Source organism: Triturus cristatus, chromosome 9, assembly GCF_964204655.1.
Source record: "Triturus cristatus chromosome 9, aTriCri1.1, whole genome shotgun sequence".
In the NCBI taxonomy this organism is placed as follows: domain Eukaryota; kingdom Metazoa; phylum Chordata; class Amphibia; order Caudata; family Salamandridae; genus Triturus; species Triturus cristatus.
The window spans coordinates 723,136,154-723,158,221 of NC_140592.1; the positions used below are offsets into that span (position 1 = coordinate 723,136,154).

The window sequence follows — 22,068 nt, forward strand, 5'->3', positions numbered from 1 at the left end:
TTGTTATCAGTACGAAAAGCACAGGATAGCTCAAAATGATGGTCTAGAGATGGGACAACAACAGCTTTAACCCTCAATGCCACAAATACTGGTCACTTATCTGAAGAAGCATCCGCAGACTATGCTTCTCTTTCACCAATAGCAAAGTCTTCAGAGGCATCATTGCCTTCTCTTCTTGCTTTGTATTCATTATTAGATTATCCATAATTGTAATATTTGTCCTCACTTTTAAAGAAATCTGGTGCCAGGGGGTATAGTGCGGGTTGAGGAGGTGGGTCTGGAGGCAGGGACTACAGTAATACTTCTTTTAGAGACTCCAAACGTTCTTAGGAAATATCTTCCACATAAAGTAGTGACATTTTCTTTGGTGTACTGTGTTTATAGTCAGTGGCTTTTTCCTAGTTATTTCTCCTTCCAATGCATTTTTGTTAGAGGAGTATTAGAGGTGGCTTTTTTCCCTTAAGTCTCCACATTTCTGCTTTTATTCATTTGATGACAACAAGCCTACTATGAAGGACGAAATAGACAAAGACATGAAACATGCTATGGTGGTCTATCACCAAACTGACTAAGAAGAAGAGCTACTCAGTAACGAGAGAGATCTCTGCCAAGCCCAGGGAGGTGAAAGATGGAGGCGGTAGAGTTGGGGAGGGGGAGAATGTTGACAACACAAAAATGAAAAGAATGGGGGGTCCAAATCCAAAAGACTAGCCAACTGTTAATACGCCACAGGCAAATCAGAGGGCATTAACCCTGCATTTGACCCCAAACCTGCTGTTGGGAATGGATTTCCTTGTACTTTCTTTAAAACTTGTCCCAAGAGCAGAGGGCTTAGTTAACAGGATTAAACGGACTTTCAAAAGAGGACCCAATTTGATTCATACTGGGAAAAGCCCCAGATGCCCATATCTCACACGGTCATTCACAGTTCAGAAAGTAAGGGAGGACTGAGCACACCACGGTCTTTTTATGAACAATCCTTGCACTGGGCATCTATCCTCCATAGACAGCTGTGAATGTGTATCATTTCCGACTTGTAAAATGTTCAATGGAGGTTTCTAACTAGCACTGATGGAAGTACATGTCCACTGAGTAAACCTTTAATGCCTGTAAGTACTGGACATCCCTACAGACCTAGCAGAAAATGAAGAAGCAACAGTTTCACTAATGTGACTGATGCAGTCAAGGCTTAAACTCCCATCACCGGTGACTAAAATAAAACACCCATAAAAAAAAGAGGATGGGATACAAAAATAAACTCTTTTTAAGTCACAAAGAAATATCAATTCAATGACAGGGAATTTAAAAAGTATGTGAATTTATGATCAATAATAAATACGGAGAACAATTTCCTGCTTGGACTTGGACATGAACTTGGACTGTATTTCTCAGCAGATGTACAGTGAGACTGTTTGTAGACTTAACACCACTTGAATATAGCGAAACGTTAGAAGGATTTTAATACATCAAAAACATCAACATTGGTGGGTGCATTTCTTCAGGTTACTGTATGAAACATGTCTTAGCTGTTAAACCCTATGGTACAGTGCTCACGTAGGTAATGCAGGCTTTTCGGTGTGAAAATGTCACCGGTATTACTCTAAGGGACTACTCTACTGAGAGCTGATACACAGCAGGAGATTTTTTGTTAAGCTGCATACTGGTAGAAAAATAGGTAAAGGTGATAAGGGATGAGGCGATAAGGGATGCACAGCTTGTATTTTTGAGTGAACCCATCAGTCCCTTGGAATAGCACTGCAGGAGATGACAGCTTCAGAGTACATGGTAAGAAGGAGCAATTTACTATATAAAAAAAAGAACACAAACATTCAAACGAAAACAGGAGTCAATGTGCGTTAGTAAAGTCAATTCTTTAAGAATAAATTAAAGCATCAATTGTCCTCAAGTGGCCATTGTTCAGACAATGACTAAAACATATGTAAAAGAGTTTGCACGCTCAAATGATAAACAAAAAGGACAGAAGACCATGCATCCACATGGTAAAACTGTAAAGAAAAGGGAGACTCTCACCTGGTCCAGGACATATCCAGCACCGGTGTCGATGGCGCTTCCCAGATCCCGGTACTGCCCAGAGTACTTAATATAGCCCCAGGTCAGGAGGGCAATAAGCAGGAGTCCCACAGCACAGTTGCAGAGCTGTGCCCCAATGCCCAGGCCCACGAAACCCATGATGCCAGACAAGATGTAGAGGACGGCGATGACTGCGAAGAGCACGGCTGGGGTGCGAAAGGTGCTGAAGATATTCTTGCTCTCGTTGTGCTTGCTCAAGTTGGCATACTGCTCGTCAATCTCCTGTTCCAGCTCGTCCTGGTAGCGCTGGCTGAAGTCCTTGCCACCCATTTTCTTGATCTTCTGGAAGTGTTCGATGGCATCGTCGCGGAGCTCGTTGTGCTTCTCCTCTAGTTTATCAGGAGACATGTAGGGCTTGTCACCGCCACAGGTCTATATGTAGATCACACAGAAGGGAAAAGAACAGAGATGACAGACCTTTCACAATGTGCCTTCAGTTGCAAGTAATAAACATAAATTTAGGATAAACAAACAAGGGCAAAGCTAATAGTTCTTGCCTTGGCAAGCTGGAGTGATGGTTACATTATCAATTCATTCCTGCAATCATATCGCAAAAACTAAATGCCATCCCCTAAACGTGATGGCCACATGCAATACAAATTTTAAATAAAGAAAATAAATTAACAAATATAATTAATAGTACAGTAAGGTTGCTTTCTACAAGATCGGTATACTAGGAACAATTATATAAACCTTTTTTAGTTTTAATACCCATCGCATTAAAAGTGGATTCTTACTGGCATAAAGGAAATGTACTTTTGGTTTTAAATGACTGTAAACTGAAAGCTTAGGTTAAACACAAAAGGACAAAAAAAGATATAGAAAAAACCTCGGCAAAGTGACGTATTGGCTCATCAGCCATGGGAACGAAGTTCATTTCTTTTCAGGCAGATGTGCACAAGCGATTACACAAAATGCCACTAATCTCAGAGCAAGAATACTATTGGCTGAAGCGAGCAGCTCCACGGCCGCATACTATGTGCTGTGACAAGCGTAAGCAAAAGCACAATTAAGATTGAACAACCCAATGGAGGAACAGGGCTGACCCAAAGCCCTTCTGTGTTCTTTTGTGTTGACGATTTTTCTTTGGTTTGCTTCAGGCTAGCAAAACCGCCAAAGAGGTCTGTACACCAGAAATAAAGAACAGAGGAAATAAAAAAAATCCCTGCACCAAAGTAATTTCCTCTATCACACAAATAAACTAAGAAAAGGAGATTAGGAAACACTACAACCAGCTGTTCCACAAAGGCTCTGGTGGTAAAACTCGGGCATAAGGAAAAGGTACAGAAAAATGTATTCTCCAGCATATAATGCCATGGACGGAAAAGTATCCATGCCCATAATGCAATGCCCACATAAAACAGCCACAGGCAAAGCCTAGGTGATGATATTTATTGTCTTTGATAATGTTTTTTTTTTTAGCCAATTTGCAAATGGTTGAAAGTAAAGTAAAAAGGCTGTACGACACACATAGTCCGGGTTATGGTGTTTTTGATTTATTCCCAGTTATGCTGCACTAAAGCTAGCGTTGGTGTATAATATGGCTAAAAAAACATTGACAAAGCCCCGCATTGGCGAGACGTATCGGTTTTGCCCCAGCTTTGTATGGAATGTCATATGGTAAGTTATAAGTATTCACACAGTGTTTACAACAACTGAAGTGCTAATGTTATAGAACGGAGAATGCCCTTGCTGAGGTGTTAGTGTGTCCAGATTCAGAAGCACTTTAGGACCATACAAAAACAGTGAAAATGTGCCATATAGATGCGCAGAATGTAACAATTTGTAGGTAGACAGAAAAGACCAATAGGTTGCAGCTTTTATTGCAGTGATGCTTAAAGTTATGTTACTTTGAGACTGAGTGCAGTGGTTACAAAAGAACCAAAAAAGCACTCCTGATTGCTTGTTTAGTAGTAACATTGAGCAATAATCTGTATTCAGTGAGTTGTCTAGAGCTTTCGGCCCCAGTGCTACTGCACCTGCTGCACCGTCCAAATCATGGCCCTAGAGCCTGCAAGGTAACTGCACTTGTGACTGTTTGTTTAGTTGTAACATATAGCAATAATCGGTGTTCAGTGGTTTTCCTAGAGCTTTCGGCCCCTGTGCCATTGAACCATCCAAATCATGGCCCTAGTGCCTGCAAGCTAACTGCACTTATGACTGCTTGTTTAGTACTAACATATAGCAACAATCGGTGCTCAGTGGGTTTCCTAGAGCTTTCGATCACTGCACCTGCTGCAGCATCTAAATCATAGCCATAGTGCCTACTTGGTAACTGCACTTGTGACTGCTTGTTTAGTAGCAATATATGACAATAATCAGTGTTCAGTGAGTGTCCTACTACAGCTTTTGGGTGCTGTGCCACTGCACCTGCTGCACCATCCAAATCATGGCCCTAGTGCCTGCAAGGTAACTGCACTTCCGACTGATTGTTTAGTAGTAACATATAGCAATAACTGGTGTTCCGTGGGTTTCCTGGAGCTTTTGGCCCCTGTGCCGCTGCACCATTCAAATCATGGCCCCAGTGCCGGCAAGATAACTGTACTTGTGACTGCTTGCTTAGTAGTCAAATATAGCAATAATCTGTGTTCGGTGGTTTTCCTAGAGCTTTTGGCACCTGTGCCAGTGCACCAGCAGCACCATTCAAAGTATGGTGCTAGTGCCTGCAAGTTAACTGCACTTCTGACTGCTTGTTTAGTAGTAACATATAGCACTAATCAGTGTTCAGTGGGTTTCCTAGAGCTTTTGGCCCCTGTGCCACTACATCTACTGCAGCATTCAAATCATGGCCCCATTTCATACAAGGTAACTACACTTGTGACTGCTTGTTTAGTAGTAACATATAGCAGTAGACGGTAGCCAGGTCTGGTGGCTTAGTGGACTAAGGCCTCCACTCCAGAGGCCTGTGTTCGACTCCAGGGGCCAGTGTTCGACCCCATGGTCACAGGTACAAATCCTGGCGGCTCCACTCAGCCTTTCATCCATCAGAGGTCGATCAAATGATTACCATTGAGTTGGGTAACAATAAACATCTGTTATTTAGCGCCTTAAGACCCACGGGTGATGAGTGCGCTTTACAAATACACATGTTATGTTATGGCCCTTCGTGCCTGCACAGTAACTGCACTTGTGACTGCTTGCTTAGTAGTAACATATAGCAGTTATCAGTGTTTAGTGGGTTTCCTAGAGCTTTTGGCCCGTTTGCCACTGCTCCTGCTGCACCATTAAAATCATGACTCTAGGTCCAAGAACAAATGAGGACATTGTTTATAACCAGTAATGTATGTGTTCCGAAAAAGACGCAGTTGCCGATGTAATACATAATTATTGTGTAGGTAAACCTAAATACAAAAGCTTTCATAAAAAGTGCCTTCAAACGTATCCAGCTTTTCAAAACGAGTTGCCACAGATTTCATAAATAAAGCATATGCTTAACACATCAAACTGAAAACCAAGCATTGTTAAATTGTGTTACAATGTGGCTGGCTCTTTCCTGTGAAAAGATCTTATCCTGTGCTTGACAGTGAATGGGCCATAAACTGTGTAAATCACCAAGATCACCATTTGTTAGGCTGACACAGACTAAAATGCCTTTTTTTTTTTTTACTTTGTTCCTAAAAAGACAGTATCACAAATTAAATGGAATCTCCAAAGAAGAGGACTTTAGCAAAAAACTTGCAAATGTTTTGTCCAGACGAAGAACTAGATTCCTTTTGAGATGCTGTCTAAATCAAATTTTAAAAAATGGTTCATGTAGGCTCCATGGTGAAAACATGCTGCATTCCTCTTTCCTATAAATGCTCTCACTTTGAAGTCAGCCAAAAGCAAAATAAACAGGTTCCCACGAAAACACAGCTTGACATTTGACCTCGGTCTTTGACTGCCCAGCAAACATAACAAGAGAAGAACAAGATTTAAAGGCCTGTTGACGGAAAACGAATTCGTGGAAGAATACAGTGAACATGGCTTTCTCATCTGGCAGGACGAACTGAAGCTGCACAACAGCAAATAAAACAAGCAAATGGGAAGCAAGAAAACGTGAGTTACAAACTACAAAGCCAATGCCAAGCGATGGGCAGAATGCATTCTCAGGTCAACTTTCTGAAGCTCCTCAAGATGCCTTTCGCATACCACACAGCTGCGCTGTATGGTAGGCTGCGACTGAAAAAGACTAAGTATATACTCCACCGTTATCAATGTAGGTTGCTTTGGCACTGAAATATACTGTCACTGAACAGACGTCAAAGGCACTTTAGAGTCGATATTTGTTAACAGGCATTGACGTCTACATTGTTGATTACAAACTTTGGACAGCATCCGTAACACAAAAACTACTACAGCAAACGCTTTAAAAATAAATAACATGCTGGTTTGCCTATCTGTATGAGCAGAAAGTAATACAGAAATAGCTGGAGAATGTGGAATGGTGCGTAATTGGTAAAAGAAAGAGTGCCATGGCCCAACTTTTTTCACCACTCCACTCAGGGCATCAGAATAAAAAGGCTGTCTGATCTTAATTTCACCTCATACCTCTTTCATCCACGGATATACTGTACCTGTGCTTCACTCTAGTAGCTTGCTAGTCATCCCTACTTTCTCCCTGTCATTGTTTTTCCATCTGCCCGCTACTTTCCCGAATTGTTGCTTTTCTTTGTCTTGTTGTGGGACAAATGTTGATGATTAAAACCAAGTTCATCCCCCTCCCACCAAAAAAAAAGTGCTGGATGGCCGCACCAGTAACCACCAGCTCAAATTAAGCACTGTGGAAAGTAAGGATCTTCTAGTACACACTGCCAAAAGCAACAAACATTTGGCCAAAAGGAGATCAATAACAATGCTGTGGATAAAGCAAGGTATCAATGCGCCTCCTTTCCTCGCACTCTTGCAAGCATCTGCATGCCTTGGAGCAGCATCAATACACACTGTTTAAAGCACTGCTCAAAACTTCATGTGCAACACCAAACTTTGCCATTGTAAGCTATGCTGCATCCGCACAGATGCAGGGGTGAGGGGTCAGTAAAAGTAACAACACATACTCAACGCCACCCGATGAGAATTAAAAAACTAACAGCCCAAATGCCACACAAGGCGCTCTGGACAAAACAGAATGCCTGGTTTAAAGCCAAATATAGAAGAAAGTTGAGCAGATTGGATATTAAACAACTGTGCAATGCAATGGATAAGGAAATAAATTAAAAATATGTTAAAAAGAAAATGTTTATGGGCGAGAATAATAGGGGAGAACTTTTATACAAATGGTAGACTTACTGTTTCAAATGAAATCAGCATTTCTCTGTTGTGGGCAATTTATGCACCATTCTGTTGTAGCTTACCCTTGTCTGTAAGACGCTTCTATTTGGAAGGAGACCTTTGCTGAAAATTGGAGGAGGCCTGGGACTCAAAACAGACCTGTACAGCACAGTTTACAGTGGAGCAGGCCTCAAGGGCTGGACGATGTTCTTCTTAACATTCATTCAGATTAAGAAGTGCCATTCTTTCAGATTAAGAAGTAAACCAGTTGGGGATCGTTCAGGGTTTTGCTAGTGATGGGATGGTTTCTTTCACATATAAACAGACCATGGGTTCAAAATGGTTATTCAAGTGAATCACAGGCTTCAAGTTGTCTCGACCTAAACCAGTCACAAGAAGCAATCTTTGGCTTGACCTTGGTGCGGTTTGCCTTGACTAAGTCCCTTTTATCCTAAAGGACACCTACAGTATGCCCTACGACCAGTACCTGGAGTAGGTGGCTGCCACTCTACACGTGCAGTTGTCATCCATAAGGAGGTTTGAGGAACCACAGGAAGCTTGGTTTCAATGCAGGCCCTTCTTTGGAGATCACTGCAGAGCTTCTTACTGGCTCCGTGGGTCGCAAACAAAATCTTAACCACACTAGATTCTTATCTAGTCCCGGCAGCATTTATGGATGCTGTTCGAGTCTCTTCCAGGTGGCAGTGATGTGCTTGCAATTAAAGGATATTTTCCTTGTTGGCATACTGATGGCTACACAGCTAGTTTCTGTCTTACCTAGACACCATTGCCAAAATCTTTTTCCAATAGGCCGGTTCTTAGAACAGGTCCAGGATTTATTTCCAAAATAGTTAGAGTAAGAGATATTTATTATTTGTATCACCTAATCCCACTACAACTGTCAGAAGGGGAGACTGCTTCACTACCTGGACAACTAATCTGCACTTTTATGACAGTTTATCATATGGGCTGGGATGAATACACTTAATCTCTGCATGGCTAAGGAGGACCGATGATCTAACTTAACTCTTTGGCCTCTACCATACATGTTAAGTACCTTGTCAGATGGAAGGAAGCTCCACAATGGGAATGGTTACCTCTTGGGCTGATGGGAAAGAGGCACATTTGAAAGACATCTGTGTGAAAGTAGTGGGGGGGGGGGGGGGGGCAACTATAGCTACTTCTGATTCCCATTACAGGTTTGAAATAGGGACAGGATGTGGTCCGACTTGCATGTATTCTCCATTTTAGATTCAACTCCTTAAGCTGCCATTTTTCTTGTGGTGCCCTTTGCCACAATTCTCTACGCGTCTCCTAAAGTGTGAATGTGCTGTATGTGTATTTGCGATAGGCACCGACACCCTGTAGTCTGTACAGTTGGTTCTAGGGTCGTACATGAAAAACACAATGCCACTTTTTACTTTCATTCTGTGCTTGCTAGGAGAAACTTCATTTCAGCTAGACTAAACCAAATGAGCTGCTCTGCACATTTGATAAAAACAGCATTTTAATATGCAAATAGCTGCTGTGCCAAGCCTCTTTGAGAGTAGCATTCACATGCTGGGAATTATCACAGAACAGCTGCAGACTGTGACCGAGATGCAGCGCTGCAGACTCTGACCTCTATCCAGCTAAGGAAGATAACTTGTGCACTGCCAAGGGGTTCCTGACACCCAAGACCAAGGTATGGGGTTAGGCTATACCAATTGATCTGGCAAAATAATGGTATCACTATGCCCTCTTAGTATAGTGTAGGTACAGATAGGAGTAGACAAACATAAGAAACAATTAACATGGTTGATTTGTTCATACTGTTTACTATTCTAACAATGCTGATTACAGTAAAATCTCATCGTTCTAATTATCACAGCTCATGCTTTTATACAAGAATACGATCATTTCAATACATGTTTGAAAATGCATGGTCGTATCTTTCTTGTGTTTACTTGGGGCATGCAATGGTGACAAACTAAAGGGTTAGATCTGTTTCCATGGATTCCTTGGAAATCAGAGTGTTATGTTTTAGGTTGCCAACATCATCTGTTAAACATGTTGGTTTAGGGCGGTGGTACTGTCAGCCAGCCGAAATACACCCACTACTGATATATGTGTACTGAGTCCTATATTCTGAAGTTCATGTTGATCTAATACACAGTCCTGCTATGTGTGTAGGTACCATATAACCTGGCGCCACCAACATTTTTGGTAAGGTACGTATTTAATGGGTCTAATGAGTAGTTTTCTTACATAAGCCCAAGCCTCCTTTTCAACTCTACTCAGACAGCCATGATGAAAGAAATCTATCCCTCTCAGCTTAATAATAAGCACCTATTTATGTCTGTAGGCTGTACAAGATTAAACCTTTAGAATGATCTCCCCACTGTAGTGTCAACTCTCTAAATTCCAATAATTAAAAATGGTGCTAGCCGTCAACATTCCTGTAAATTGTAGACAGGCAGTAACGGTACATTTAACTTTACACAGGCTCGTTAATACGGGTGGAGATGTTGCCTTCATGTTTGAGGCACACAAAGCTTACAAATGTGAAGTACATTATTCCTGGGTAAACTTCCCTGTAGTCGATGCTAACATACGCCCATTTCATATATACACTGAAGCATCATCTCTGGCTTCATATAGACCGTAGGGATATCTAGAAATATCACTAACATAATAAGAACATCAAAATTGGTTCCAATGTGCCCTCCCACACATACCACAAAATGTAAGACTAGGTCCTCTCAGTAATGACGGGGCAACCTGGCCAGTCTTAGCCGGCTACACACCATTTTCAAATACAGCAGCACTGAGTATGGCGAAGTACCGGCTTTATATAATCACTTAGTAAGACTATATTGACGTCTAGTGTTACATGTTACACATACATTAACCCTGTGACGGGTTACTTAGTGAATGTGAACTTTTTAATATCCAATGTAGTAAGGACGAGTAGTAATTTCAAATGCTTTGTAATCATTCTGAGTTTTTTAATCCATAATACACATTTTTTAATCCACACATAATCTTGGTATTTGATTATTACACGACTGTCCCATTGGTGTTCCAATGCATTTCTGGTTTCTTGATGACATTACAGCAAATTACGTTTAACACAGATGAACCCATTCTATTGTGCACCATGGACGTAAAAGCATTTTATACTTCTATACCACATCATATGGGGATTGAAGCCATAGAACACACTATTACACACTGATCTCGATCGTGACATGCAGATATTCCTGATGGAGTTACTACATTTCACCCTTTTCCAAAGCTATTTTAAATGGAAAGAACAATGGTTTCTCCAATTATCGGGGACTTCCATGGGCAATTGCGCCGCATCGGCGTACGCCAATCTTTTTATGGAAAGATTTGAAGAAGAAAATATCTTAACCAAATTCCCATGGAATGTACACAGCAAATTATTTCTGAGATACATTGATGACATTTTTATTTTTGTGGAATGGCTCGAAAACAGATTTTCTGAAAGCACTTAACCACCTCAACATTATCAATGAGATAATTCCAATTTACTTTTGAAGTACAAGAGCAACGCATTACGTTTTTGGATGTACAAATCACCAAGACTGAACATGGATTTGAGACAGATATTTACAGGAAGACCACAGATCGAAATAACACATTGCATTACAGCAGGTTTCACCAAGAAACATTAAAAAGACACTTACCATATTCTCAAATGCTCAGAGTGAAGAGAATAGTATCTAACCTAACAACAATCACTCAACGTATTGAAGAAATGGAACAAAGATTTGCATCAAGAGGTTACCTTACACCAGTATTGGAACAAGCTAAGCTTCGGCGTCACCAAAAAACCCGAAATTAATTACTGTTGAAAACCAATTGAGAAGAAAGTAACAGAATAGTTATAGTCTCTAAATTTTCCACGATGAGTAAAGCGTATCAACGTATCATTAAACATTGGCGAATCTTAACACAAGAACTTGAGTTCAACAATTTAAGTAACCTCCGATATTTGCTTATAAAAGAAGTAAAAACCTGGGAGAAATATTAAAACAACCCAACAAAGATGACCAAACTATTTATAAAGGTACAGTCCTGTGTCATAATTGCAACAATTGTAATAACATTATCCCTGGACCAATCATTACACATCCACGAAAAGGTAAAAACATCAAGTTGCGAGTCACAGCCACATGTGACACTATGAACGTCATTTACCTTCTAAAATGTCCATGTGGACAAGCATATGTCGGAAAGACTGAACGAAAAATAAAAAACTGAATTAATTAACACAAATCCAATATACGCACCAAGAACATGAAATCAGTTGTGGCAAGCCATTCCCTTGAACATCACCACAATACTAGTCAACTGAAATTCCTAATCCTGGAAGTCATCACAAAGGCGGAGGGTCGCGATAACAACAAATACTTATTACAAAGAGAAAATGCTTGGATTAAGCAATTGGAAACTCTGAAACCATTCGGAATGAATGAACGGATGGAATATCTAGGTTATCTTTAATCTTAGACTGACTGAACTTTCGATTCACAGCAGCCTATTGACCTAAGAACTCTGAAGACTGCAAACTTATTTGCTTTTGTTTACTCTTTGTACGCTCTTGTATTACCTCACTTGATACCATGTTCTTTTCACTCACTTCAGGAATACTGTATTTTTTGCCCCTTAGTAATTCACAGTCCAAGTTAGGTAGTTTTTTTTTTATATTCATGCCACTCGTTTAACATGGTACTGTAGGCTCAATCCCCTTTATAATATGGCCGCCATATTCTTTCATAAGAAAGCAGTCCTACTCTTATGTCAGTTACCTTCGCACAGCGATTTAACCTACACACACACTGCCGGCGTCTTACACCACTGGACCTGGTAAAATCGTATAGAGCTACTGCACTCGTAAGTGAACCGCGCATGTTTGGCCATTATCTGTCCGTGCATGCTATTACTCTGGCAACCTAGCAGCTAGACATTTTGAATTGCACGTGAGGGCGTTCGTATTAACGATTAACGCATCACGATGCGCTGGTCTAGTTTATGGCTAATAACACACCATTGAATGATACAGTTCTGGTAAGCATGATATTATCTAAACCAAGACATCATCTGCCGTTATGCACTGGCACTAAATTTATAATATCACCTGCAATCTTGTTTATCAACGGTTAGTGCATCACGTTGCGCTGGTCTAGTTCAAGGCTAACAGCTCACCTTGTATTGATACAGTTCTTTTAGGCACGACAGTATAAAAACTTTGGCATCATCGGCCGTTATGCGCTAAACTTATATTATCACCTGCAATTTAGTTTTCAACACGACCGAATATAACTATTAATATCACGGGTCCATTATATAACACAAGCTCATTTTTTTTTAACAGAGCATGATTTCATCAGTACTCTAGTGTTAACTACACGACATTACCATTTAACACGAGCACAATTCCATGTTCATGTTAGCATGAACTGCACATGAAGCAATGTACAGATCATCCTAGATTTTGATTTAGAGAAGTCTCCTCATAGTATTTTAGCTTTGTTTCCCGATGAAGGGTATATCACCCGAAATGCATTGGAACACCAATGGGGCAGTCGTGTAATAATTCAAATACTAAGATTATGTGTGGATTAAAAAATACGTGTATTATGGATTAAAAACCTCAGAATGATTACAAAGCATTTGGAATGACTACTCGTCCTTACTACAATGGATATTAAAAAGATCACATTCACTAAGTAACAAATCACAGGGCTCATTAGTGCCCAGGGGGACGCATCCCATTTCAGGATACGCAGCTAATACGTATGATACACCGTACTGGACCGGAGCACATTACCCCAGGAGCACATCCGAAACATTGAACATTCCTTTAATTATCAAATGATACTTTGGTTGTGCGCGTACTAAAATCAATTACACATACATTAACAACTGCTCCAGCAAGGGCTGTTCAAACTGGGCGGCCACAGGTGGCTGTGCCTGCCATTAGTCCAGTTACTATAAATGCCATATTGGGTATGGTTCCCACCAACCGGGAGGAATTTTGAATTGCACATAAAATAAACCAGCTTGAAGCAGTGTTTCCCCATATGGGACCCCAAGACAAATTTGGAATTCTCACTATGTGTCTTCCACTTGGTATGGTTGCACCAATTGAAGACTGCACAACATGGGGGTTCTGTTTTTGCTGCTATATATACCACAACACACAGCACCCCATCAATTGCTGTTTTGCCTAAAGTGCTAAAGCAAATTCAAAATGAATATGGGGCAGCCCCTGCCCTGGACTTGTGGATGAAATTATTTGGCAACGTTGCTAAAGTATACTCAATGATTTTAAGTAACATTAAAGGGAAAACAGCAGTGTTGGTGATACGCCTACAGCTCACGACGAGATCTGCTGGAAATTAGGAACGCGAGTTACTAAAAATTGTTTGAGTCCTATGCTTCTATAGGTTGTGATAACTTGGCAAACAGGCATGGTAAGCCACAACTTAAAACTAAATTTGACTCTGATACCACCAAGCAGACAACCGAGTCTTCAAACAAAATACGCTGGGATAAAAAAAGAGGAAAAAAAAGAAAAACAGAAAACAGAGTGGATATCCACAACAGGAGTCAGCTGAAAAACGCTCTAATTTATGCAACCTAAATACAATTGAACAGCCTGATAGGTATCAGTATTCTGATACACATCCCTCTCGTTGCTTTCAGGACTCTTCCGACAGACAGACACAGAGAGGGGGATGCGGCGAACAAAGACCGGAGGAGTACGTGAAACAGAAAAAGGATTCACACCTCTCCTCTGATGTCATCATAAAAAAAAGAAGAGAAACTTCCACATCAAAAACCACACTTGAAAAAGAAGGTAGCAGGGATTTCCGCTAATATGCCAAAAATTCTCAGGATGCTTCTCCAGAACAAGATGTGGGCGAAAACCCTGCTTGACAGTGCAGCATATGTCACAATAGTTCGTTAGACTCTTCAAGAGTTTCGGGTGGTGAGATGAAATAATTACTATATTCAAGTTCAAGAGCCAGACCAGTGGCTGAGCTCACCAGACAGACTTTATGATTTGGATATCCAAATTGAGGGTGACATACCATGCACTATTAAAGCAATATTCTGGCAGAATTTGGCAAATGCTTATGACATTCTCTTGGCTGAGGTAGATTGCCCACCTGCATTTCCCACAGGGGAAAAAGGTAACCGTACCATCCTTTTCTGTTTTTGTTCTCAAGGCAGTTAAAGAAGCGTATGCAACAGAATAGGCTCTTGCGCTATAACTTAATTAAGCAGCCTGGGATAAAGACTCACCTTATCATATTATACCAATAAGGCCCAGCCACAAGTGCAACCACAATACCCTATTAAACATGAAGCTAGAGAACCAATAAGGAAAATTCTATCACAATTAGAATATCAACACATAATTGCTTATTGCATCTCTCCTTTGAATAATACTCTATTTCCTGTATCCAAACCTGATCATTCCTACTGTATAGTCTTAATATCTAGACATTCAAAGTCCCACACACTTTTGCAATACAAGATTCACACAGCACAGCTTTGATGAACAACATTGTGCATAAGAAATACAAAACTACATTGGACATTTCCAATGGGTTTTTTTCTGTCAAGATATAGTGCCTGTTAGACCTGTCAGCCCTTTTGGCTGGTCCCTCCTCTTTTTATCCTTTTTCCCTTTCCCTTCTCATTTTTTTTCCTGTCCACTAACTACTTTTTGGGTGTTGATGTAGAGGCTCTGGGCGCCTCATCCTTACTACCTGAGGGAGAGGCGCAAGGTGCTTCACTGAAGAAACAGGGAGAAGGAGGTTAGACTCACAAAATGGTGGCTCCAACTGTCACCTCAGCACCTGGGCAATAGGCTGCCATGAGAGGTTCCGGAACCTTCTGGGCCACTCTGGCCAGTCAGGCCCCAGGTGATAAATAGAGGTGGGGGCAGGGCGGCCATTTTAGGAGTGAGAAGAGCTGTGAGGCAGTCAGGAGTAAGGCACCTGAGTGGGGAGGTGGCTGCGCTGGATAGGGAAGTGAGAGGTCTTCGGGTCTGCGCGTCTTCCATAATCAGCTGATACCACCCCCAACCTTCTGACCGGTCCCTGAACACAACCAAAGACTTTGGGGGTCATCGTTTCCCTGGGAGCCTCCAAGCAGTCAGAATCCCGGAAGATTGGGACCCAGGAGGGAATCGCCATCAGGAACTACCTGTCCCTCATCCCTATCGTTGCCTGGGATCTCTAGTCAATCTGGCCCTAGCGACTGTCCACTGTCCCTGGTTATTGGGGAGGTGCCAGGGCCCTAGTACGGAGTTTGGCCGGCTTACTCATCAGCTTTGAGGTGGGACCTACACCCTTAATTTCAGCCCCCGTCCCGATTCCTTGCCTGGAGTACTCACCGCTGCACCCCCGGGGTCGATAGACTGCCTGAGGATCAGGGAGTGACTTGTGGTCATCAGGAGATCTGGGGGAAGAGACGGAATCTCTCGAAGATAGCTGGCAGGCATCGCGTAAGCCCGCTGAGGAGAGTCTCGCATCAAAGAAGTGCGGGCGGGTCTGGCCTTGAGGTCGCCGCCTAGAGTCACGTGAGCGGGGCAGACGCCGTAGCGCCGCCCCGCTGCTGCCAATTGTGTGAGGAGGCCGCGCCCCCGCAAGCCGCGCTGCTACTGGCGGCTGCGGAAGCCCGGAACTGAGGACGCGGAAGCGACTTGGGCCAACCCCTGATCTGAGGAAACCGCTAAGGAGCGAATCCAGTGGGCTGTGGGAGCGAGGCCCCCCACCAGCGAGGCTCCCACCAGGAGAGGAGCCCCACTCGCAGGGTAGCTCTTGGGGGAGGCGGTTGGCGGTGGTGCTCTGTTCTTCACCTTCCCCCTTTGAGGGTCTCTTATCAGCGCAGCGAGCTCCGTCTACCCCGAAGAGGTGGACACTCGTCTCCCGTGTCGAAGGAACTTCGTGTGAGGAGGACACCAAAGTAACAGTAAGCTGGGTATAGACAAAGTGGGGGGAAAGAGCCAAAAGAGCACAACAGAGCCCACGAGAGCCCGCATTTTCAGGCAGAAGATGTCCGTGTAGCCCAGATTATTGGACTTTGGGGAAACCAGGGCCCAGGTTATAAATAACTATTCATGGTCCTAATACCACGTGTGACTGAAGTCAAAGAAGTAGTAATTATACGCACAGTGAGAGTTTGTGTGCTGCCTATCTGGAGGGGAATAATCTTGGTGATAAAGAACCTAAAACGAAACTGTCTAGATGTCACTAAGCAACGGCCAGCAGCCTGGTCATTGTCTCGCTAGTATCTGAGAGTAATAAGTTAATTGTTAGGGACAAGATAGGAGTCAGAGCGTGTTGCCGTTAGAGAATCCAACTGTCGGACGAACACTGTGTAGACTAAATGATTTCTTGAAATGGTGTAAAATATTATTGTTGTGCGTAAGTAAGGCAAGGAATAGTATTGTCTATTTAAATATAATGAAATGTTCTTACCCTGAAATGTGATCCTGAATAACCCCGTTTGAGAAGACAAGATAAAGACTTTTAGTAAACTTTAATCGGTGTAGTGTCCTTTTTAAGTGGTGTTGCGTTGAGTTGTGAGCTGGGTGTGATGCAAGCACGAGATGCTATGTTGGGATAAAAGCCTGTTGGCCTGAGCCAAGCTACCTCTAGGACGTTAGGTCCAACAAGTTGGTGTTCAGCGGTGGGATCCGGAGTCTGTGCTTGCATCCACTCATTAGCAGTTTGGCGCGCGCCACACCCTACATCTGATTGTTTTTACTGGAGTTTTCTCCAAGTTGTCTCCCTGATTGGAGTTTTTCAAAATTGTCTTGTCCTGTGGTGTACTTCCTCTTAAAGGAAAGGTCTCCTATTGTGAAGTTCTTTTCTGCAGTGTTGGGTCCCACCTGGTAGGATGGAGTTTGAGTTGGGTAAGCTGGAAGAATATACTGTGACCCAACTGAAGGAATTCTGCCAGGAGAGGGAGGTATTTTTCAAGCAGGGGGCGAAGAAAATAGAACTCCAAACCAGCTTGAGAGCCTGGGTTATGGCCCACCCTAGCGGGAAACAGGAGGAGGGACCAGGACCGGACATTACGGAAGAGTCAGAATTACTTTTTCCCCCTGGGGGCGGCAACATGGACGTAGGACCTAGTGCCCCTTCAAGAGCGGGTAGTAGCGCTTCGGGGGGGAGCCTGTCCTCAACTGATTTAGTTGACAGGAGGGAGGAGAGGCAGTTCAAAATGGATCTAGCCCGCTTGGAGAAAGAAAGGGAGGAGAGGAGGTTCCTCCATGAGCTCCATTTAAAGGAATTGGAACTCAAGGCCCTACAGTTTGGAACCCCCAGCAGTCCCGTTGGTGGCAGCGTACCTAGAGAGATCCCCAGGGAGCCCAGGCCCTACCTGCCAAAAGATGTAGTCGCCAGCTATGGTGTCGGGGATGACATTGCTAAATGGTTGGCTGCCTATGAGGTCTCCTTACGAGCCCATGGGATCCCCGAAGCTCAGTGGGGGGGTGGTCTATACAGGTATATGCCTCCGGTAGGGAGGGATGCCCTGTTAGCTTTGGAACAGCGAGAACAGACCAATTACCCCACCATGAAGGTCGCCCTAGTTAGGAAGTTTGGGTTGACCCCTGAGAAATACAGGCAGAGGTTCCGGGGTAGTCAAAAGCTGGCCACCCAAAATTGGGTAGACTTCCTGGACTACGCCAAGAAGGCCTTGGAGGGCTGGGTACAGGGCAGTGAGGTGAAAGACTACGAGAGATTGTATAACCTGATTTTAAGGGAGCATCTCCTCGAGAAAAGTTTTCCGGAGCTGCGTCAACACCTGGTGGACAGCAAGCTAACTAATCCTAGGAAGCTTGCAGAGGAGGCGGATATCTGGGCAAGTACCCGGGTATCCTCAAAAGGGACTGGAGGGAATTTCCAAGGGGCTGGTCAGGGCGCCCCCCAGAAGAAAGAGGGGGGAGACAAAAAGAAGGAGTTCTCTAAAGGCCCCCAAAAGAGTTCGCAAGGAAAGGGATTAGGATTCCCTCCCAAGGTTGGCCCCCACAAACCCCCTTATCCTGACCGTGGTCAGCAGCCTAGGGTTGTCCGTTGTTATGAGTGTGGTGAGATTGGGCACTACAAAGGGGATGCCAAGTGTGCCAAGAGACCACACCCTCCCATTGGAGGAAAGACCCCTGGGGTTGCGAGCGTAGTGCTCGGGGAGGAGTTGCCCCTAGATAAGGGAGGTGAGTGGGCAGGGCTAACCTTAGTGTCCTTAGGGGATTGCGAGATGGTTCCTAAGACCCAGGTGCCCTCGAATACTACTAAGTACAGGCAATGGGTCACCATCAATGCCCAGAGGGTGGAAGCTCTGAGGGACACAGGGGCCAGCATGACTATGGTAAGGAGTCAGCTGGTGTCCCCAGAGCAGGTGGTTCCCAATGTAGTCCACCCGGTTGTGATGGCTGACAACCGAGAGGGTCACTATCCGGTGGCCCAGATTCCCTTTGAGTGGGGAGGGGTTGCGGGTCCTCTATGAGTTGCGATAAGCCCTGCCATGCCGGTCGACTGTCTGTTGGGAAATGACCTTGAACATTTGGCGTGGAAGGAGGTCGAGTTGAGGGCCCACATGGAGATGTTGGGGACACCTGAGTGGACGTGTGCCAGCACACGGTCCGTGACTGCCCGAAGAGGGAGCTCACAGAGGTTGGAGCCTGGGACAAAGGCCCAACCAGCTGCCAGAAAGGGTAAACGGGGACAGGGGAAGCCTGCCCCGGCATCTGAACCTCAGAAGGTGGATGGGGCGACTGAAGTGGTCCCGGAGTCTACGGAGGGGGATGTGACTTCCCTGGAGGGCTTACCGACCCATGCAGAATGGCAGGTGGAGGGAGGACCTACTAGGGAGGAGCTTTGTCGGGCCCAGAAGGAGTGCCCTACCCTTGAGGGTTTGCGGCGACAGGCCGAAGCCCAGGCAGCGGGTAACGATTCGGGGAACTTCCACATATACTGGGAAGATGGTCTCCTTTATAGCGAACCCAAGGCTCCGGTGCATGGATCATCCCGGGCCTTGGTAGTTCCCCAGCGTTACCGAGCCTTCCTTTTGGGATTGGCTCACGACATACCCTTGGCAGGACACTTGGGACAGGACAAGACCTTTGCTCGGCTTGTCCCTCATTTCTACTGGCCTCAGATGAGGATTACGTCCGACACTTTCTGTAGGACGTGTGTAACCTGCCAAGCTAGTGGGAAAACAGGGGTGAAGCTGAAGGCTCCCCTGGAACCACTGCCTGTCATTGGCATCCCCTTTGAAAGGGTGGGCATCGACATTGTTGGGCCATTGGATCCACCAACGTCTGCCGGTCACAGGTTTATCCTGGTTCTGGTGGATCATGCCACCCGGTACCCAGAGGCTATCCCTCTGAGGACCATCACTGCACCTGCGGTGGCACGGGCTCTGATGGGGATTTTCACCCGGATGGGGTTCCCCAAGGAAGTTGTGTCTGACAGAGGTACCAACTTCATGTCGGCATACATGCGGGCTATGTGGAAAGAGTGTGGAGTCACTTACCGGTTCTCCACCCCTTATCACCGCCAGACCAATGGTCTGGTGGAAAGGTTTAACAAAACCTTAAAGGGCATGATCAGGAGTCTGCCCGAGAGCCTGCGGAGAAAATGGGACGACCTCCTACCTTGTTTGCTATTTTCCTACAGGGAGGTACCACAGAAGGGAGTGGGCTTCAGCCCCTTCGAGCTGTTGTACGGACACCCTGTTCGTGGACCCCTCAGCCTGGTGAAGGATGGATGGGAAAGGACTCCCAGAAAACTTCCCCAAGATGTGGTGAGCTATATGCTGGCCTTTTGTAGCCAAATGGCTCGGTTGTGGAAACAGGTTTCCGAGAATCTAGAAGCCAGCCAGACGGTCATGAAGGAATGGTATGACCAAAATGCTCACCTGGTGGAGCTGGAGCCTGGCCAGAAGGTGTGGGTGATGGAACCTGGAGAGCTTAGCGCCTTCCAGGATCGCTGGTCAGGCCCCTTTGAGGTGATTGAGAAGAAGGGCAAGGTCACCTATGTGGTGGATCTTAAGACCCCTAGGCAGCCCCATCGGGTGCTCCATGTCAACCGCCTCAAGCCTCACCAAGAGAGACCCGAGGTCACTTTAATGATGGTGACTGATGGGTCAGAGGAAGAGGAAAGTGAACCTCTTCCTGATCCTGCGTCCCAAGAGAAGGATGGGTCGGTGGAGGGAGTGATCCTCTCACCATCCCTAACTCCCGAACAGCGGAGAAACTGCCGCCAAGTTTTGGAGCAGTTTGCTTCCTTGTTCTCACTTATCCCAGGAAGGACTCATCTGTGTACCCATGACGTGGACACAGGGGAGAGCCCACCTGTGAAGTCCAAGTCCTACCGGTTATCGGATAAGGTGAAGGCTAGCATCCATGGAGAAGTAACCAAGATGTTAGAGCTGGGAGTGATTGAACCTTCCAGTAGTCCCTGGTCCAGTCCGGTGGTACTGGTACCCAAAGCTGCCCCGCCGGGCACTACCGCAGAACTCCGGTTCTGTGTGGATTACAGGGGACTGAACTCTGTGACAAAGACCGATGCTCATCCTATCCCGAGGGCGGATGAGCTCATTGACCGGTTGGGAGCTGCCCAATATCGGAGTACCTTTGACCTTACATCCGGGCACTGGCAGATCTCCCTGACAGATGGAGCAAAGGAAAGGTCAGCCTTCTCCACACCTGAGGGTCACTACCAGTTCTGTGTGATGCCCTTTGGGCTCAAGAACGCCCCTGCCACTTTCCAGCGGCTGGTGAACCAGGTCCTCTGCGGGATGGAGGCCTTTTCGGTTGCATACCTGGATGACATCGCTGTCTTCAGCAGCAGCTGGGAGGACCATTTGTGTCACCTTCAGGCTGTCCTTCAGGCTTTGCAGCAGGCGGGTCTGACGATCAAGGCCAGTAAGTGCCAGATCGGGCAGGGGTCGGTAGTGTACCTCGGTCACTTGGTGGGTCGGGGCAAGGTGCAACCCCTCCAGGCCAAGATTGAAACCATCATGGCCTGGGAACCCCCCAAGACTCAGACGGAGGTCCGAGCCTTTCTGGGCCTCACTGGCTACTACCAATGCTTCGTCAAGGGATACGGTACTATCGTGGCTCCCTTGACTGAGCTCACTTCTAAAAAGCACCCTCGACGGGTAGTCTGGACCGAGGGGTGTCAACAAGCCTTTGACACCTTGAAAAAGGCAATGTGTGCGGCACCTGTCCTCAGGGCCCCTGATTTCTCCAAGGAGTTCATCGTCCAAACGGATGCGTCGGAGCATGGCATCGGGGCAGTGCTGTCGCAGCTCAACGAAGAGGGTCTGGACCAACCGGTGGTTTTCCTGTCTAGGAGACTACTCCCCCGGGAACAGAGGTGGAGTGCGATTGAGAGGGAGGCTTTTGCGGTGGTGTGGGCTCTGTAATTATACGCATAGTGTGCAAGACAGCAGCTCGAGTCTTGGTAACAGTGAGAGTTTATGTGTGCTGCCTATCTGGAGGGGAATAATCTTGGTGATAAAGAACCTACAACGAAACTTCTAGATGTCACTAAGCAACGGCCAGCCTCCTGGTCATTGTCTCGCTAGTATCTGAGAGTAATAAGTTCATTGTTAGGGACAAGATAGGAGTCAGAGCGTGTTGCCGTTAGAGAATCCAACTGTCAGACGAACACTGTGTAGACTAAATGA

The 22,068-nt window shown here is 45.0% G+C and overlaps 1 protein-coding gene across 2 annotated transcripts in view; it reads right to left on the reverse strand.

Annotated features, from left to right (window-relative positions):
- ATL3 (atlastin GTPase 3) overlaps positions 1 to 22,068 on the reverse strand; it is a 230,404-nt gene that overhangs the window by 12,048 nt on the left and 196,288 nt on the right. For both annotated transcript variants that reach the window (XM_085625910.1, XM_085625911.1), the window contains exon 12: positions 2,032 to 2,463. In XM_085625910.1, coding sequence (XP_085482036.1) covers positions 2,032 to 2,463 — 432 coding nt within the window. The remainder of the gene's footprint in view (positions 1 to 2,031; positions 2,464 to 22,068) is intronic.